Here is a 20,754-nt window from a genome sequence, read left to right on the forward strand (position 1 = left end):
GAGTACAATAAACGACCTTATTGCTAAGTAACAATCTTTTCCAGGCAACCTTTGAGTATACTTAATTAAGCACTTAAACATGCCGCGGTATAACTAATCCTATGTAGATATGGCAAACGGGATGCTACAGATACTGCAGGCTTCGACTTATGATCATACGTCTAGGTATTGGTAAACTAATAATATCTTTTGTTTGTTTCAGACCGTCTTATCTCAATGTGTACCAAGCGGGCTGAGCTGCGGTTTGGGAGGCTTAGGTGCGCTCGGTTTGTCCGCGGGTACATCGCCATACGGGTCCCCATATGGCTGCAACAATGGCAACCCCTTTGCAAACATAGTCCCTCCACAGCCAGTAGGCGTGTCGATATCTGCCGACGATCTCATTATTGAAGGAATTTTGGACGTGGCTGGGAACCTTCCGTTCATGGGTACAGTCATAGTCGAGGGTGTGGTGCCTAATAGTGGGGTAGTGCAAGCCTCTTACAGCTGTGGTAACGGGAACGTTGGTATAAATGATGCTGGATTAGCTTTAGCCAATTCTGGCGCCGGATATAACCTCGGTCAATCAGTAGTCGATTTCAGCAGAGGGTGCGGATGTATATGAATGCAATAGCTTGTTTTAAAATTGTGTATCGTGAGTTGTGATTGCTTGTTATGATCAAAATAAAACATTTTTGATAAAATACCTATTACCAATGCTTATTATTTGTTTGTATTCCGTTCGTTACATCCTGTGTTACGTGATGGATTTTTTTCTATAGGTATGTGCCTTTACCAAGGGTTAATAAAACGTTATTTCTAAAAACGTATGTACTTGCTTTGCCTACTTGTACATAAATGGATCTATTAAGCGCTACTTGAGGGCTTCGATTTAAAATAATAAAAGTACCTACAAAATTATATTACCTTAAAATCTATGTCACCTTGTCACTCTAGACATCCCGATATAGATTGTGAGTGGGATACTCAGTATAACGCAGAGCGCGGACAACTGACTGTGTCCGTGGTCATCACCATAAGCCACGCGGGGCTCTATCATGGTGCTTCAAAATTTCCCAAACGAATAATCACTCGAAAGTAACCGGAACTCGCGCCATATTGTTTTTTTTTTAAATGGCGGATCTGTTTGTGTCAATTGTGTCCTATAGAATTACGGTATTTTTGTCTAATTTTGTTTTACCTTCTAAGAATGGTTTGTATCACGATTGCAAGATCGTAATTATGTAACTTCCACTATATTCTTACAAATTATTATTTCGTATTGTCTTGCTCAATACATTTGGTAGGATTTTCGTCACTTATACTGGCGACACTAAATTTCAAAACGTCCGTCACACAATACTTTTGGCTTGTCACTTTTATTTACAATCGCTTACTTGTTTTATTGGAAATCGGAGTGATAAACAGTGTTTTTGTTCGATAAAATACATTATAATCATGAATTGTTTCGAAAATGTGTCTATGCCGAGCTGCGTGTGGTTCGAGAGCGGCGAGAAACGTAACATTTTGGCGTCGATCTTTGCTGGGTTACTGGTTTGTATTTAAAGCTTTTCATGATGATTCATAACCATTCCTACTCATTATCAGGGCTATGAGAACGTAAATGGAATCGTTGTCACTTCTATAACTTAATTAATGTCGTAAATTTAGTTATAGGTTGAGTATTTTCGTTATTACGAAAGACAATGTATGTTATTCATTCATGTCTCTTACACGACCTTATGCAGCTTTTGTAATCAGCTGATGACGATCTGCTTAGTATTATTTCATTTCGTAGATCGTAGGATCCGTTAAATACTAGAAAAATTATATCTAATAAATAAAATACAATTAGTAACTTGGCTGTACTTATACATACATACTTATACATTACAATTTTTTTCTTCAGTTCTTTACAGGATGGTGGTTTATCATTGATTCATCTGCGGTGAATGGAGACTTACCAAAAGCTGCACATGTCTGTGGTGTGATGGCTACATTGTCTCTTATTATGGTCAACTCCGTCTCCAATGCCCAGGTGAGTATTTTTATTGTTTTTCTTTTTTTAAGATTGGCTGTATAAAGTAAATTTTAATGTGCTCTGTTGCAGTGATAAGTATTATACAAATAAAATAAACCTAGAAATTGGCAAAAACAAATGTAGAATCTGAACAACAGTTTTCTATAATGCTAATTGAAGTTGGGAATAATTTTAGGAAAATAATGTGGTACATGGGACGTTTCGGGAAATTTTGCCATGTAAAGTCTTAAATGCAGTTAATAAGTAAAAGTGCATTACACCTTTAATTTTTTTTATCTTACCTATATTTATATATTTCCATATGCCCATAAAATTGTAGGTCCGTGGCGAGACATACACAGGGGGCTGCATGGGCCCGCGGGGAGCCCGGCTGTGGCTGTTCCTAGGCTTCGTAGTAGGCTTTGCATCCCTCATCGCTGCTTGTTGGATCCTCTTTGCCAACTTCGTCACAACTGGCAAGGCGGCTGGAGGTGGTGAGTGACATTTCAAAATATTTAAATGATGTTTTGCCTGATTGTCGAAAGATCGCCACATTTGGAAATGCCTAGAGGAGGCCTATGTCCTAGGACAACCTGACGAGGAGGGTGTCGATGTCACAGACGTCGGCTAACTATTAGATTTAAGTGAATAATAATAATGTAAAAGTCAGTGAATAAAGGATATTTTTATTTAATTTTTTGCCTGATTATCCAGAAAAGTAAAATGATGCCACGCTTCGGAGGGTATGTTAAGCGTAAAAACACCTCCACCAACCCATAGTGCATGTTTCGTATTGTATGTTGTCATCAAAAACTGATCAAATGTCAAACAAAATATTACATGTGGTCCAATACTGGCAACCTTACTCTATTATTGCAGACCCCCAATGTGATATGCAATAAAGAATTGCAGTTTTGACTAGTTGTCAAATATAATTATTGCTTTCTCATTATAAGTGTTAAACAAATCATTTAAATAATTTAGTTTTTTTTTTACCTTACTAAAATAGACCCTTTAACCCTTAATCAGGCCCCATGTGCACTGGCATTAAAACATATTTTTAAATATGGTGTGGTCTTAATTTTTACCTCTACAATGGTGCTAATTCCTGTAAATACCATCTAATTTTATTTTAAGTTATATCTGTCATTTTCTTATCCGCCGAAAAGGAAAGGGACGGGTAATCGACAAGCATAAAATTTATGGAACACACGTCAATTTTAAGCACAAATCTAAACCAACCGTCTAAAAATTTTACATCCGTCTATAACCCGACACAGTTTACTTAGACAGCACGTCAAATGGATTGCATACCAGCGACGTACCTTTTGATTCGCCCGGGTTATTCATTCATTTACTCATTCTTCCTAAAATTAAGAGCTGTGAATCATCCGTCCCTTTCCTTTTCGACGGATATGAAAATGACGGATATAACTTAAAATAAAATTAGGCGGTGTCTGCAGGAATCGGGGCCACTGTATACCTAGGATCTGTTTCTTAAAAAAATAATAAAATTAAGACAAAAACAAAGTGGTCGTATTATGCACTATGCCTGTTAAGGAGCTCTCTGTCGTTTTATAATTTGTTTCCATTGTCGACGTGGTACTGCGACAATAAATGAACTTTTTTGTCGAAACTGTGGCGGTCCCATGTTTTATAAATTAGATTAATGTTATTTATGTTTAAAAAAAGCAGAATGTTATTTTTGTTATGATAAAAAAACGTAGTATGATATTTTTGTTAAAAAACAAATAAAATTCAATTATATTTTAATTTCAAAATCATCTCTTATACAATGGAAACAGTGTCCATATCATACTACCGCCAGACGGGCATAGGGCATATAATGACCACTTTCTTTGACTAATGATTTTTCCCAAAATGAATTGTTTAGTAAAAAATGTTTAGCTTCATACGAAAGATACAAATATTGATAATCAAATAAAGGTTTTATGAATTTTAAAAAAGACAAAGATCACTAAATAACTCCAATTACCTAGGTGGTCGATAAATCGTACTATGCCTGATTAAGGGTTAAAAGAAGTTTATTAAAACAAAACAAGAATGACATAAAACAACCGCCGAAATCTTCCATCTAAAAAAACTTAAATTTCGAATATGTTCCATTTTTGAAATTAGAGTTTTTAATTAAAAGGGCGCTGTTACTATTTATATATTTTTCTTCTTTTTACAGAAAACCATAAGACGTGGACCGGTGTCAGTTTGTTTATGCAGAATGCGTTCATATTTGCTGCATCCCTTGTGTTCAAGTTCGGTCGTACAGAGGACCTTTGGGGTTAGATGCTATAAGTGAGTGTTTGCTAATGTTTCTTGTACAGGCTATCTCATTACCATCCAGTCGCAGAAATAACTACTTATACTATATTGCAGCTAATTGAGAGCTAAGTAGGTATTCATTATTATGTTTTTGCCAATAAAAAAGCTCTGGAGCCTATTCAGACGGTATCCAAACACATTTGGGGAAATTTTAAAAATACAACACTTATTTCATAAAAAAATAAACTTAGTCGTTATTTTTTACCTGACAGTCATGCTTCTCTGACTGTTGCATCATTTTTCTGCGTTCCTTTTTAGTCTTGAACTATATCTGGCCGTACCGCATCATGTCTCCATCCTCCTCCGCCACCCAGAAATCGTCACTCGCTAGAGCGAGATAAAGAATCGGAGATCGACCGCACTCTGACCGCCTTGGCGCTTCCGCCGCGTGCGGTCGCATTATCTCGCTCTAGCTAATGACGGCTCCGAGCGAAAGAAAAGGAAAGCACGGTTCCGCTCTGCTAGATGTGGTTCAATCCTTAAAAGGTACTTAGCATTCGTAAGCCCAATCAATTCTTTATTAATCTTTTACTTCTTGTACCTATAATTATTACTAAAACCGAATATAAAGAATAATTGACACCGTTTTACACGTATCCGTAAAAATCGTTGCTTTAAAAGGAATTGGGGTCATGATTGCGACAGTTTTATACAGCTGATTACTTTAATCTATGCAAATAAGCAATACATACTCTTTGATCTTATTTATGCGATTGGATGCAAGGCCCTTGATACATAGGTATATATTGGTATTAGCTTTTGTAAGGTAATAGGAAAACGTGTCATTTCCTTATATTATATTAGTCTGAAATCTAGAGATTATTTTGAAATATTCCGATTTCCGAATACGAAATAATTTCTAGCTCGTAAGAATGTCAATATTTTCAGTGACGCTAATTTTGTTTCGGATTATTTCTTCCGTATGGCAACACCGTGTTATTATTTTGTAATACCCCGAAACGTTTATATAATTAACTAATTGTATTGATTTTGTTAGTTAATAGTAAATGGAAATGTATGAGTCTGATTATTTCATCTATTGTTACTCGTTTAGAATATACCTAATTAAGTTAAAGCAATAATGATTATTCTACATCGTTGAGAAGATGTAGTAGATATCTTAATAATCTCGACTCTAAAGTTTAAACGATTATAATATTATTAATCAGTTATATTAAATATAAGTTATTTTTAAAACATTAAAATGGATTGTCACAAAACTATTATGATAATTAAAAAAGATAAGTGCTTAAACACTTGTGTTTATCAAGAGTTTGGAAGCGATAATAGGTAGAGCTGGCAATACGAAAGGTACATTTAAAGCTTTGTTATGGTCAAATGTAGAAAATAAATGGAAAGTCTATTTTTCGAATATGCCATTCGAGTAACAGTAGATTTTATGGTATTAATCCATTTAGGAACCATAGTAATAGACAATACAAGGTATTTCTGAAAGCAAATGCAGATATTATTGTAACTTAAGTTTAATTTGTCAGCTATATATTTTTATTGTTAAAGAACAACAATCATTTTGTTAATAAATAACTTTATTGTTTAATAAATTATATCATTGAAGTACAGTAAAGTTTTATACGAGTTATTGTTTCGTTTACCACGAAAATTTTGGTGTATTTTACTTGTTTACAGTCAAAAATAGTTTTGTTAGTTTCGTTGGTAACAGATTCGGCTTTAAATTACTCGTGTGCCTGTAAAATGAAGTATACAATTTTACAGAATATTTATTTGTTCACGAAACGCTCATATACCTAAAACTACTTATTGATAAAGAATTTGCATTGTTGTGAATTTATTTTGAACAATAAAAATGGTAACTTATCAACTGTTTTCTTTTCAAATGAACAACATATTAGTTATGTTCTATTTTCTTATTCGACAGACAATAAAAGTACACCACTAAACTTATTTTTAATATTTCAAACACTGCAAACAACTTATTTTAAATATTTCTTTGGCATAAAAATTCCACTATTCATAAAAATAGTACTACAATCGTATTAATGGAACAAAATCTCCATTTTATAAATATTTAAAAAGTTGCAACCTATTGTAAGTTAATTTTGTCTGTCGATTATAAGATTAGGTAGTTAATTATTCTACAATGACCACCAAAACGTGGCTAAATGCAAAAACAAATTATACTTGCTAATTATATTAACTCAGATTAATCAAGTTAACTTTGGTCACTTTGCTATTTATTTTTTACGTTTCATAATTATACTGTTTAATAAAGGACGATGAATGAGTTATGTGGCGTCTAAGTGGGTCCAGCGAGGTCTGCACTACACGGTTAGGTTAGCACGTAGAATGAAGCATATCGCCGTAGACAGCATCCGCTTCGTCTATAGGACAAAACGCGTGGAAAAATCCACGCGCACAGGTTGCACTAACCATGCAGTGTAGACTCCGCTGTGTGTAAAAGGGCCACTTCATACGTATATTTGCAAGGCTAGTCTACGTCTAACTTATACTAGTAGTCCCTCTCTCCGACCACACAGGTCCTTCCCCCGCGTCCGTCCGGTAGACACAGTTGATCGGCCTCACAGTTTCCGTTCCGGTATTGGCACACGTTGATAGAACCCGGGCACTGGTCCGGGGCGACTGCTACTCCGTAAAGACGTCTCGACGCCGTCGATATAGGTACCTGCCCCTTTAGTTGCGTTAACGTGTCTACATACTCGATTTTTAGTCTGAAACAAGTCAGGAATGACGTGTAAATGGTTGGAGTAGTTAAGTTTGACAATTTAGTACAGACTGTTTCAGGAAAACTTGTGAATTAGTATAGCATTAATGAATAATACGTGCGTTATAAGTTTATAACCGACAAAGCAACATACTTTGACTAGACAAATACCATTTAATAGCGTAGCATAGCTGCATATGTATAGCTGGCGAGAAGTGGGTAGGTATACTATACACCTCTGCCTACCCTTTAGGTGATACGGGCGTGATGTTATGTTATGTTAATATTTAACGCTGTTACATCACAGATTAGAGTATTGGAGTTTGAATCGCCAATAATATATTACTTATTCATGTACGTATATATAAAATCGTTTACGCAAATATACTCACGTTTTCCAGTCAGTCCAATAGAAAGTGTTGCCATTGATGGCCAATCCAAACGGATACGAGCATCCGTCAGCTATCGTCTCCCTTTGTAGGTTATCGATACCAACGCATCTGATGCTGAAGAGCCCTGCATCAGCGTAGCACAGACGGTCTCGCGACCAATCAATGGCCAGGGAGTTCGGCAGCTTGACGTCTGATTGGTCGAGGAAGATGCCTCGCTGTGTGCCGTCCATGTTCGCCCATTCGATCTTTGGAGCGGCGCGGTTCCAATCGGACCAGAAGACTTTCCTGAAATTATATGCAGGAGTTATTGTCTGTCAGATAAGAATCTTGAATTACTTGAATATGTAGGTACGTATATTTATAACAAACTTTTATGTGGAATCAGTTGTACTAAACCGATTTTGAACCTTCAACTTACCCTCTTTGCGGATGCACAACAATGCCTCTGGGGTTTGTAATTCCATCCCTGCTGAACAGCACTTTCCTAAGTTTAGTGTCTAGATTAGCGACTTCTATAGTCAGTTTCTTCGAGTCGGTCCAGAAAATGTTTCGCGCTGACCAGTCGATGGAGACACCTTCCGGCGATTTCACATCTGAGGAGAAAATAACATTGTTGTTAATTTGTTCCTTCAACACCAAAGATAGAAGATGTATTCATCATGATTAAAAACTTAAGCATAGGTATATTGAACTAACCATTTGATAAGAAAGAGTCGAATCCAGATCCGTCATACGCTGCTCGTCTGATAGCGTTTCCAACGACATCGCCCCAGTAAATTCTACCAGTCTCGCAATCCACGTCGATTCCCACGGCGATTTGGTAGATAGCACTGTTGATTGGCGTTGCAAAGTCTCTCGGACTGACTCTAAATGGCACTCTATAGACAGATGCTCCGTCACTAGCTATCAAGAAATTGCCACTTTGTCGCGGGTTCAGAACGCAAACGCTTCCATTGCCGTTGTAACCAGTGTTACATTCGCAAACGTATACGTCACTGCGTTTTAGGCATGACGCGTGAATATCACACATGTACGGGTTATTACGGCAGTTGGCTTCGGGGGTGCAGTGATAGCCGTCACCGATGTATCCGTCATTACAAATGCATTGATATGTGTTGTCATACAGCGTGCATACGGCTTTTGGATGGCAGTCGTTAGTGACTTTACAGGTAGTGCCTTGTGGTACGCATTTTGCGATACCTTCGCCTTCGTATCCAGGGTCGCAGTGGCAGTAGCTCACACCAATTTTGTCATCGTACAAACAAGAGGCATGTTCCACGCATACTGCCCCGCTGCATAATTGACCGCCTGGAATGCACGCGTCGTTCTGGTCTTTGATGTAGCCTTCGATACACTGACAGACGTATTCGCCACTACCGAGGTCTGGTCGGCACTCGGCGTGGTATTCGCAATCAGAGTTGTTGGTGCAGCTGAAGTTAGGACGACAGGAGTAGCCGTCACCATGGTAACCAACGTCGCATACGCACATAGGTTCGCCAGCCGCGTTGTCGATACAGTGACCATTGACACCGCACGCACAAGATCCAGTGCGCTCTATGCACTCGTACGCGTCGCCTTCGTAACCCTCGGGACATATACACTGGCCAATTTCGAATGGCTTGTAGCAGACTGCATTTGGTGGACAATCCGTATCAATGTCACATGTTACTGTAACAAAATAATTCAATCAGATAAACACTTAAAATATATTTAAAAAACAATAAAATTAAATGATTTAAATTTCCTTACGTGAAGTATCATTGTATTCAGTATTTGTATCAGTGAGTGGATAGGGAGGTCTGTAAGAGTCGAGTCGGCACAAGTCGTTGTTTCTGTCGTCTTTGTAGCTGGAGTAACCGGGCGGACAGACGCAGCCGTAGATGTCGCAATTAGGCAGCACGATAGTCTCATTATAGTCTGCTTCGCTCGTACTGGGCTGGGTAGGGGTCGGACTTGGATATGGATATGTAGGTTGGGACGACGATGACGTGGTTGTCTGAACAGTGACTATTTCTGTGCAATATAATCCATCACCGTGATACCCTTCATTGCACTGGCATTTGAGACCATTGTTATTCGAGTCGAAAGCACAGTATGCGTATGGAGAGCAACGCTCGCAAGGGTTCTGTTGCTGTTGCTCCGGCCAGCAAGTTTGCCCGTCACCTCTAAATCCTGGGTTGCAGACACATAAAGGTGCTTCTCCGAAATTCTCCACACACTGGGCGTTGGGGTCACAGTTTTTGTCGCGACATAGAGATATACGATTGCAGTTCACGCCATTTCCCTCGTACCCAGATTTACATCTGCATTGGAATCCACCGTCGTGGTTGTAACAATCGGCGTTACTGTCACAGTTGTTCGTGCCAGCGGCACATTCGTCTATATCTACACACGAAGCTGCATCTTCTATGTAAATGCTCGTAAAACCGGTTTGACAAACACATGTGAAGGAGTCGCCCTGAACCACACAAGTGCTATGTGGCCCACATGAATTTCTTCCTTTTATACACGGATCTTCTTGACCAAATGGGATGATCTTATTGCTCATTCCATACCTAATAATATTTTGATTTGTTTCATAACCAAGATAGTTTTTAACCACTTTTAATGTTGATGGTATAGAGTCTTCCTTTGATGGCGGCGCGAAGCGACAAGGGTTAAAAGTAAACGTTTGTGAGATCTTTTGTTCGTATCTTTCACCTGTAATTTTGTTTGTGAAAACACGATTTGCTTCAGAACGTACCAAACCGGGTTCTACAGTCGTATATTGTTCTTCATACTCTGAGATTTCCAATTTGCTTCCACTTAAAATTACCGGGACAGTTCCTCTAACGTCTGTTTCTAAGGCAATTTGATCGAATACATCGTGTCCTAAGTATTCTTGGTTGATTACTACTCTGTCACCGGTAGCAGGGAACAAAATGTCTGCAGTGTGATTAAATAGGGCTCCGGTTAATTGATAGCCATTCTGTGCCGTTCCGGAAGGTTTAGCGAAGAGCCAGCCAACAACACCACCCAGAACATTGAGAAGCTGTAGACTGCTGCCCAGAGATGGCGGGCCTTGCGACAGGGCAGTGTATGATCGACCGTCAGCGACTACTACGTATGCTTGTATATCGACATCGTTAAGTGACACATCATTGATGATGCCGTTGAGTTTTCCGTGTACTCTTATAGGGACGTCGTCTTTGATGCAGGATTTGCCGTTGCCATAGAAACCTTCATTGCACTGGCAGCAAATGCCGGCTTGGTAATCGACGCATCTTGCTTGTATGTGGCAGACGCTAGGACCGCTCTGGGCACAGGTTTTGGATTCTTCTTCTACTTCCACCTCGTTTTGATCGTACTGGTCAGGGTCGGCGATGTTGCCGTCAGATGGGATGTTTCCAACTCTGAACACATACTTGCCAGGTTCGTGGGTGTTAGACCATCTGAAATCACGACAATAGATAAAATAGTAAAAGTTTAATTATAGTTTTACTGCAATCAACGAGACAAGCCAATGTGCTTATCTTTTGTATTATTTATTCCACAAAATAAATTATTTTATCGAGGTACTTACGAGACAATATTGCGTATCTGGTGACTTCCCGAGCCACGCAGGGTGAAGACGCGGCCATCTTCCGCTACAAATCCTGCTTGAGCTTTTGCGTCTGGCAAACTGTTCTGCTGGGCTTCTCTTTGGATCCATTGTATCTCTCTCTCCGGGTACAGGAGCTCTACAAAACTCTCGTTTCCGTTGCTGATTACGGCGATTTGGAAACTATTCTTGCGGTCAGGACGTTCAGTGTATGATACTTCGAGCCATGTAGCTATAAATACGCTGGTTGGTACGAAGTCGTAGTATTCATGGAAATTGTTTTGCACGCTTTCTTCTGCCTTTGACAAGACATGGGGCTCGTCAGTTTCTCTGTAGTATATAGTGCCCGATTCTGTAGTATCGATGTTGCTATAAAATGCCGCTATGGAGGGGTACGGCAGAGGGAACTCTGAGTTCAGGAACGATGGTATGTCTGCTCTGAAGGACAAGACTCCATAGTTGTTTACCTGTGTGCAGATGAAACAATAATGTTATTAAAGATGTGATTAAAGAGAATTCAAACTAAAAGTGCCTATAATTCTGCAATATCGTCAAGTCTGCAGATATTACTCCAAAGCAAGATAATGTCTAGTTTTTGTGTGTGGCGTCCTTTTATAATAAACTATTTCTATTCTATTCTATTCTAAAGCAATAAGACTGCTCATTTGTACTGTTGCTAAATGTTTTATAAATGTATTTATGACTTTTTTTGTATGTAATAAAGTAGATATACTAAAAAGGCCACATCGAAGCAATTCACCTAAAAAAGCAATGTTGCTATTTGACATTAAATTTGTTTGCAATGCTCACTTACTTTTGTATGCGCAAATGTCAAGTGGCAATATTGCATTTTTAGGTGATTTGCTTCGATTTGGCCTTTTTAACCCCCCAGGCGTAAGCTTCCACGTCTTTCCGCATGACTTCGATATAACAGAGGTTAATACAGTTTACATATTATATTCAACATTCACAATATTTTCTGTTTACAACCGCTTGACAGTTACATTTATATATCCGATATTACATGATATCTATGTCTATTAATAACGCCAGGGAAAGCGAATTACTATGATAACTTTCCTTCTATTCACCATATCTGGTGTAACGCACACATTGTAAGGGTAATGATAGGTACATTACATAAATATGCCTCTGACCTAAGTGATAATATAAAATTATCTTTATGTTTCTTGAGGTCTCAAGTATCAACTGTTGCTTAAACTTTCTGATAACGGATTCTTCAAATTTCTAACTATTCTTGGCTTAAAATATGATTAGAAATGGATGTCTAGTAATTTTGCATGTTGATCTTCTAAGGAGGAGTGTGGAGCAATGTTGTAGCATAGAATAAGGAATAATACTATGTATAGACTGGCAACTCTCCGCTCCCCACCAGCGTCTGAGCTAGGTTTACCTCACAACATAGTTTAGACTTGAATCGTAAGGCGTCAGACGTCATACACACAGACGCGCGTGAACAATACCATCAATGTGTGGCTTTGGCCTGTGCTGGATTCGATCCTGCGACCTGAAAGTAAGAGGCAAGCGTTCAACCAACTGGGCTACAAAGTCTTTTATAAATTATTTATTTATTTATTTATTTTTATTTCACATATACATAATTCTGGCGCCGGCGAGGAGTGTGTATACTACTATACTATATTATACTATACATCTGTGTAAAGGCTGTTTGTATGAAGTGTTCGGTCCGGGGTATGGCTGTAATCCTCGCCAGCTATGTTTAAGTCCCGTTATATTCCCAGTTGGGCTTGAAATGCCAAAAATGTGCGTACTTTATTCATAATTTGCAATAAAATAGCAACAACTGATAGCGTTGCAGATCACAGGACGGAAATGCACGTGGGAGTCGCCGGACACGCCGGTCACTGACTGTTAATTTAACGTTTTTAATCCAAATTTGACATTTTGACCCCAGTTTTATCGTTGCCTCTGTAACGACCTCCGTGGTCCAGTGGTTGAGCGTTTGGCTCACGATCCGGAGGTCCTGGGTTCGATTCCCGGTGCGGACATATCACAAAAATTACTTTGTGGTCCCTAGTTTGGTTAGGACATTACTGGCTGATCACCAGATTGTCCGAAAGTAAGATGATCCGTGCTTCGGAGGGCACGTTAAGCCGTTGGTCCCGTTTACTACTTACTGATGTAAGTAAGTAGTCGTTACATGAGTCATGTCAGAGGCTTTTGGCGGCTCAATAGTGACCCTGACACCAGGGTTGATGAAGTTGGTACTCCACCTCACAAACCACACGATAGAAGAAGATTGCCTCTGTTAGTGATGATTCCATCACTCTTATAATGTAGCATAGGGTCACGCCTGTATCCCCAAAGGGGCAGACAAAGGTTTATAGTATAGATTAGTATACACACTTCTCGCCGACGCCAGAATTTTACAAAGGACAAACTATTTTCATTTATTAAGAGCCGTGGTAGCCCAGTTGGTTGAACGCTTGCCTCTTTAGAGGTTGCAAGTCGGAATCCAGTACAGACCTAAATCAATAATTGTTGAATTTGTTTCCGAATTCATGTTTGGATCATATATTATTATCACGTGCTCAGCGGTGAAGGAAAACATCGTGAGGAGACCCACATACCTGAGAAATGCGTTTCGAAGGTATCTAACCTAACCTGCATTGATTGGGCTGGTTTTCTCTTCGCGGGTTATAAGGTCAGACAGGCAGTCCCTTCTGCAAAAAACCGGACCTGTCAAATCTTCAGGTTAGGTAAGCGGACCCCGTGAAAAACGGGATAATGCTAGGGAGATGATGACATATCGTTATAAATGGATACACGTGTATTGTTACCAAAAAGTGAAGGTAATTACCAATTCGAATAGGTACTTCTTTACCTAATTTAAAGGTGAAATTATTGACTTTGCAAATCAGTTTGGTTATATTTGTTGCTGGGCCGAATAGGTTGTTGTGCCACTTTCCACGCATTTTACTGTCAAATGCATGTTAATTATTTTTTTATTGACTTACATACTTAGTCATTATTTGTGTGCGTCAAGCTAGCGGCCTCAAAAAAAAAATGGGCACGAAAAAATAATTTGACCATACCAAAAAATAGTACTCTTATTGAAAAAAATAGTACCTGTTGTAAAAAAATTAGTACCATCACGGTTCTGGATTTATAGCCATGTTTTATTGCACTTGCTAGCTTGACGGTGAGCGAAATTTGGCGAGAGTTAACGACAAGGTCTTTCGCTTTGATTTAAACGCCAAAAAATAGTATCGAAATAGTACTCACCCCCTGCAAAATACCGAAAGTAGTACTTCAACGGTTCCAAAGTTATAAAGGTAGTTCTTTGATCCCGCTAGCTTGACGTTTTGAAAATACCTATTATCTGGGGAATGCTTGCATACTTCAGTTTGTAACTAATGTCAATAAACTCGTATGAAATAGTACTCCCTACCATCATAATTTGGACCTGATTCTCTTTGTAGAAATATGTCAAAAAGTCATTATAACCTATGTCATACATTTATCAAGACGAGTACAGTCGCGAACAAAATTATTACACATGGTCAAGAATGTTGTCAGATTTCAGTATTTTTCCCCATTTTTGGGTAAAAATTGGTGATGTGCCAGGGTTGTTAGATGAAAGTAATATCATTGTTGACACTCTTTGAGTTATTCTACAAATACTGCAAATTGTTTATTAACAAACACTTCGATCCGTAACAAATTCAACATGAAGGTATAAATTATAAAATAAAACAGCAGATTAAAAATGTATTATGATGTATTAAAATCACAGATTGTTTTCGATAAGAACTAGACCCATGCAGCCATTTTCTATTAAAATTAGTGCTTATGGGTGTATGCAATAGGAATTTTTTGTAATAGCAGCACTGAAGTGCAAAGAAATGGTAGGGTAGACCTCCAAAATGGCAATACTTACGAATAAATTGTGAGGTTATGTAATTGTCTACGTGACTGTATCAACAACAAATGTATGGCATAGGTTATGATGATTTTTTAACATTTCTACAAAGAGAATCGGATCAAAATTATGATGGTAGGGAGTACTATTTCATACGAGTTTATTGACATTAGTTACATACTGAAGTATGCAAGCGTTCCCCAGATAATAGGTATTTTCAAAACGTCAAGCTAGCGGGATCAAAGAACTGCCTTTATAACTTTGGAACCGTTGAAGTACTACTTTCGGTATTTTGCAGGGGGTGAGTACTATTTCGATACTATTTTTTGGCGTTTAAATCAAAGCGAAAGACCTTGTCGTTAACTCTCGCCAAATTTCGCTCACCGTCAAGCTAGCAAGTGCAATAAAACATGGCTATAAATCCAGAACCGTGATGGTACTAATTTTTTTACAACAGGTACTATTTTTTTCAATAAGAGTACTATTTTTTGGTATGGTCAAATTATTTTTTCGTGCCCATTTTTTTTTTGAGGCCGCTAGCTTGACGCACACCATTATTTCTTACCTACATTGTAATGCAAAGAACAACCCTAATAATAATTAAGACACATAATAACGGGTTCTTACCGCGTTTAAAGCAAGGGTATGAGACTCCCGATATTTCGACACTGTTGCAAGTGCCATGATCACGGGATGACTGATGAGATTGGATTTTTAATTATGATAATAACCGCGTAAACTTAAAATAAATATGTAATCAGTTTGGCGAAAGGTATTTTGTAAGACATTCTGTCTTACAAATATATCATTCAAATATTATCAAATATCTTTCTTTTGAAACAAGAAAAAAAACTTTTTTGGATTTTGTGTTTTTTTTACAGAATCATTTTTTATTCAACGTAATTATCATAGATAAAATTGTTGAAGGTCAATTCAACATACATCATGAACCATTATAATGGTTTACAGGCTAATCACCTCTGAATGTCACCATAAGGTTCATTGGTCATAATCGAACTTAGGACCTCTTATCAAAAGTGATCGCAAGTTGTCTTTTGCTGGATTGAAACTCACGTCCGTCATGCCTAATGGGGTAGGACCACTAGTTATCAGAAGACACCTGATATGACGTCCTAAGGTGGATTTAAGTATGATGAACTTTATGGTGTGGCATTTATTATTCCCATAATGGAGGGGTGGGAGTCCGCCTACTTTGTATTTATCACAGGCGATTTATCACCTGAAGAGAAATCTATCGCCATCATAATGGTCTATCTTGTTAAAAATTTTAAAATCCCTCTGTCGTTTTTTACGACAAGCCCAGGAAGATAAACAGCTGAACGCATTCTACATTTGAAAATACATAAATAAAAATAAATGTTTTTATTCGCTCTCAATCCAACATAGACGCCGAGCCAAGTGTCGCAATAAGAAATATTTTGTCCTATACAACAGTAACTTACATTGGTCAAACTCATCATACTGCATGCGTCGTACTCATTGGTCTTAATTAATTAGTGTGCGTAGACGCATGTAAACAATGACAGGTCATTGAACCGTTTAAGGAAATATTATAGAAAAAATATTTTCAACTTTTTAAACATTCAACACTTTCTATAACCTTAAATATAAAATAGCCTTTGTGTCTAAGCTATTACATAAATAGCCTATATACGTCCCACTGCTGTGCACAGGCCTCCCTTCAATCAATCGGAAGGGGTATCGAGCATACTCCACCACGCTGCTCCACTGCGCGGTATCTAAGCTATTATCGTTATTAATTTGTATGCTAATGATTATCTGTGACATGTACTTATAATACCATACTATACTACATACTACTTACTGTTGTAAGTACGTAGTCGTTATATGAGTCAGGGGCCTTTGGCGGCTCAATAGTAACCCTGACACCAAGGTTGATGAGGTTGGTAATTCACCTCACAACCCACACAATAGAGGAAGAATACATACTATCTTATGTAGATCAGACATCGAAGCGGCAATTACTTATATAGGTAGTGTTCGAGGGTAGTATTTCTTTCTGGCGTGACTTTTGTAGACTGGATGGCCACAACAAAACACGAAATTACTTACGGAATTGGTTTGAAAAAGCACACTGCGACGTCATAGAAAAACGTGATAAAATGTTTATTTATTTTATTTTATTTATTTATTTCAAAAATTAAGTACAGACAGTGATTAAACTAACTAGCATCGTTAAACCATGGTTTGATGACGTTTTTCTTGTTTTTAATTTATAAATAACTTAAATAGAAAATGGAAAACATTTTTAGTTAGTTTTACAATGTTTTGTAATGAGAATTTTATAATTTATAGAATAGAAATAGTTTAAAAATAGTTAGTTATAGTTTGTTAGTAGTTAGTTTAGTATAAAAGGGCGCCACACAAAAAAAAAGATAATAACTCATATCTTTCCACAAAACAAGTACAAGAAAGCAAGACGGATGTTCGTCGAAATGAGCATAAGGTGGTGGTGGACGTCCTGAGATATACGTAAGGGATTTATCTTGAACCTATTACCATACAAAAATCTTGTTCCTACAGTGTGCCGCCTGCGTAAGTGCGAGCGAGCGAGACACTGCGCGCGCACCCGGTCATTCAGGCTGAAGTGAGACCCATCGGGGGGTGAAGTAAATATAGCTCGGCACTGATAATACTGGTGCGGGGCAGAGAGTGTCCGTTCTAACTGGGTATTTGACTGGGTCAAAGGCAAGTTATAAAATGCTAATCTACAAATAGAAGCCAGTCTAAGATGATTATAAATCAATCGAGTAATACGTTTGACCGCTTTTATTGATGACGTCACAGTACAGTATTTCCATACAAACTCCAAAGAAAATTTTCGTTTTGACTTTTCGTAAAGAGTATCTCATTTGACCAGGTTGTTAAGTAGCCAATTGTAGTATTATTCTTTATTCTATGCCTGACGACAACTTTCAGCCACACTTGGTGTGTGTTACGCACAGGATGATAGCAGCAGATTTTTCATTTACTCCAGTCCAGCACAAAAAAAACTAATACTTTACCTACCTCATGTTTTTTAGGTTTTACTATCCACGAGAACGTCAATGCAACAAACAAGATAGGATATACTGTCGATCCTGGCCATCAGCAGGATTCAGGATCATGCAATCAAAAGGTCAGTGTGATGGTGCAAGCGGAGGTAGAGAATGTTCATAATCATCAGCAGTGATGGGGTTAGGAAGAAGACTCTACTCCAGAAGACTTCAGATGTCCATTAGAACTTCTAATATAAATAGAAGGGGACGATCTGCTGTGATCAGTAGCCACAAGCATCACTTCAAGTCGACCCTGGTGGTGGCTTAACGTAGAACGAGAGTACCTCAAATCTATGTCCATTAGACGCGAAGGTTTTGGCTTTAGAAGGGTTTCTGTATGAGAGAAAATACTTAAAAAGTTGAAATCAACATACAAAGACAGACCCCGGTACTAGTCTTTCACCAATGAGTTATCATTTACTAACATTTGACTCGACTTTGCAGGTGGTGACGCGGTTCACCTAACCTATCACGTTGGTCTAACAGAAAGCTCGGTGTGGTGTAGGTACTTAGTTCATCTTGGTATAAATGTAAATTTGACTACTCCAATTGGGAAATAGTCGTGAACTTATGTTACAAAGACAGTCTCCTGGATTTCCCTGTAGAAGACAATGATCACCGTAAAGCGCAGCTAGGGGGAGGCTTCGGCTTCTCTTGGCAGCCGCTGATCTAACCCTGCTCCAGATAGAACTGGGCGCGCACGTACGCACGCATTTACTGACTTTGAGGGTGTGGAAAGATACTGATATGGACGTGGTTAGCTCAACCGTCTGACGAAGCTTCATGGTATAAGTATTGTGATCCTGATACTGGCTGTTATTCGTAAATGATCAGACATCTATTTAAAAAATAATTAAAAGGATGATGTGCCTCGAAGAAATCACATCATCATAGTATGTTCCTACGTATTTTCACGTGTTGGTCAGTTCTAGAGGTTACTTACCAGTTACTTGGTAGTAGCGTGCCGTTGTGTACTACTTACCATGAATCCCTGCTGATATTTTAATGTGACTCTTTGGGTTTATAACAAAAAAAATCGCTTACGAAGACAGTCTCGTATGTCTCCCCGTAGAACACGATAGGCACCCTCAAGCGCAGCTCGGGCGAGGCTACTTCGGCTCCTCTCGGCAGCCGCTGATCCAACCCTGCTCCGTTCGGGTAGAACTGGTCGCGCGTGATCGCGCCTGCGCTCGCGCACAACGCTAGCACTACCGCACACGTCCACATGGCTCCGCGCGCTCGCTCACTGTGGTGGAGTGGAGATCGGGAACCGATATGCGGGATGCGACGGGTTGGGATGTGACGCGATGTACTAGTTACGGATATTACCGATGTAAATATATTTTTTGGTAAACCCTTCTGGGTTACAAATGTGGAATTAATCAAACTTCTTGAATTTGGAAAATCCAAGATACTTGTTCCGAATTCAAATTTACTTAAGGTACAATAGATAGATTTGTGTTTCAAAAGACTTTATGATAATTTATTTTTTATTTTTATTTTTGAACATTGCCGTGCTATAATTTATTTCATATCATTTGTCTATATGTATTAATTACTTAAAAGTAAGTAACTATAACAATTCTAAAATATCAAGTACAAAAAGTGGCCATCCCTAGTGTAGTGACCCATTATTAGTGGGACATTTGACGAACCAACTGGCAATAAATGTTTCCAAAATAAACTGAACTCAGTTCCTTAAGATTCCAGTAGTTTACATCAAACAAAATTCTTCATTAAAATATCTTTAACTAATAGGCGAGGAAAATTCGGGGAACTCTAATGGTGTCAAAGATAATAAGTAAAATTAGGTATAAAATGTCTTTCGTTTGTTACATTGTTGAGAGAAATAGCAATAAAACTAGTTTATTTAAGATGTAAGGTGTAATTGTAATATTACAGTTGTTTGTTTCTAAATAAAATAGCGTGATGTCTACGAGCGAGATGGGGATTCGGCCGTGAGGATTCACGGGCAGAGATCATGGGTCATTGATGGTTCATAATAGATAGTATGACACCTTGGAATAGGAACGTCATTAGACGTTCTGTCCTTGAAAGTGTTAATTGAGCCTGTAGTTATGTACTTTCTGTTTTAAGATGTTAGAGAAGTGTGTGTTGGTGTGTGTGTGTTGTGTTGTGTGTTGTTGTTGTGTGTGTGTGTTGTGTGTTGTTGATGTTTGATGTGTGTTAGATCTTTTAACATCTTATCATCATTATCCTGTTTTCACACAGGGTCCGCTTACGTAACCTGAAGATTTGACAGGTCCATCTATCTTTAACATCTTATAATAAAAAAGAAAATGAAAAAATTAAATAAAAATAAATAACTGATGCTGGGATTTGAACCGGCGACTTCACAGTGAGAGCCGAGCGTTCTTCAAACTGGGCTACCTTGTCAAAATAATGTAGGTACGTAAGTAGGTAGATTTAGAAAAAAAATACGGCGATACAGGGATACAAGTCCGGAAGAACCATCAATACAAGAGAGGAAGAAGTCATCAAGGTCAACAACAAGGAGGAGAGGAGGAGGGGGAGGGGGGGGAGGTCAAGGTCATTTCAACTACTAATTCAACTTTCTACTTTGAATGCTCCACAATGTCCTTTATTACTTACAATCTTCTTCTTTCGTGTGGGTTGAGAGGTGGATAACCAACCTCATCAACCCTGGTGTCAGGGTTACTATTGAGCCGCCAAAGGCCCCTGACATGACTCGTGTAACGACTACATACTTACATCGGTAAGTAGTAACCGGGACCTTACT

At 38.4% G+C, this 20,754-nt stretch overlaps 2 protein-coding genes across 2 annotated transcripts; one reads left to right on the forward strand and one right to left on the reverse strand.

Moving 5' to 3' along the window:
* The first annotated feature begins 1,313 nt into the window (after positions 1–1,313).
* LOC126368236 (transmembrane protein 50A) lies at positions 1,314–6,172 on the forward strand. The gene is made up of 4 exons (XM_050012142.1): positions 1,314–1,533; positions 1,889–2,017; positions 2,340–2,493; positions 4,194–6,172. The coding sequence occupies exons 1-4, from the start codon at positions 1,438–1,440 to the stop codon at positions 4,298–4,300; spliced, it is 486 nt and encodes a 161-aa protein (XP_049868099.1). The 5' UTR covers positions 1,314–1,437; the 3' UTR covers positions 4,301–6,172.
* Positions 5,866–19,244, reverse strand: LOC126368155 (nidogen). Its single transcript, XM_050012037.1, has 7 exons — positions 19,038–19,244; positions 10,992–11,476; positions 9,179–10,860; positions 8,126–9,097; positions 7,848–8,022; positions 7,430–7,714; positions 5,866–7,044 (listed from the first exon to the last, which is right to left on the reverse strand). Exons 1-7 carry the CDS (start codon positions 19,218–19,220, stop codon positions 6,825–6,827), a joined length of 4,002 nt encoding a protein of 1,333 aa, XP_049867994.1. The 5' UTR covers positions 19,221–19,244; the 3' UTR covers positions 5,866–6,824.
* Between the last annotated feature and the right edge of the window lie 1,510 nt (positions 19,245–20,754).

Source organism: Pectinophora gossypiella, chromosome 7 (assembly GCF_024362695.1).
Source record: "Pectinophora gossypiella chromosome 7, ilPecGoss1.1, whole genome shotgun sequence".
NCBI classification, from domain to species: domain Eukaryota; kingdom Metazoa; phylum Arthropoda; class Insecta; order Lepidoptera; family Gelechiidae; genus Pectinophora; species Pectinophora gossypiella.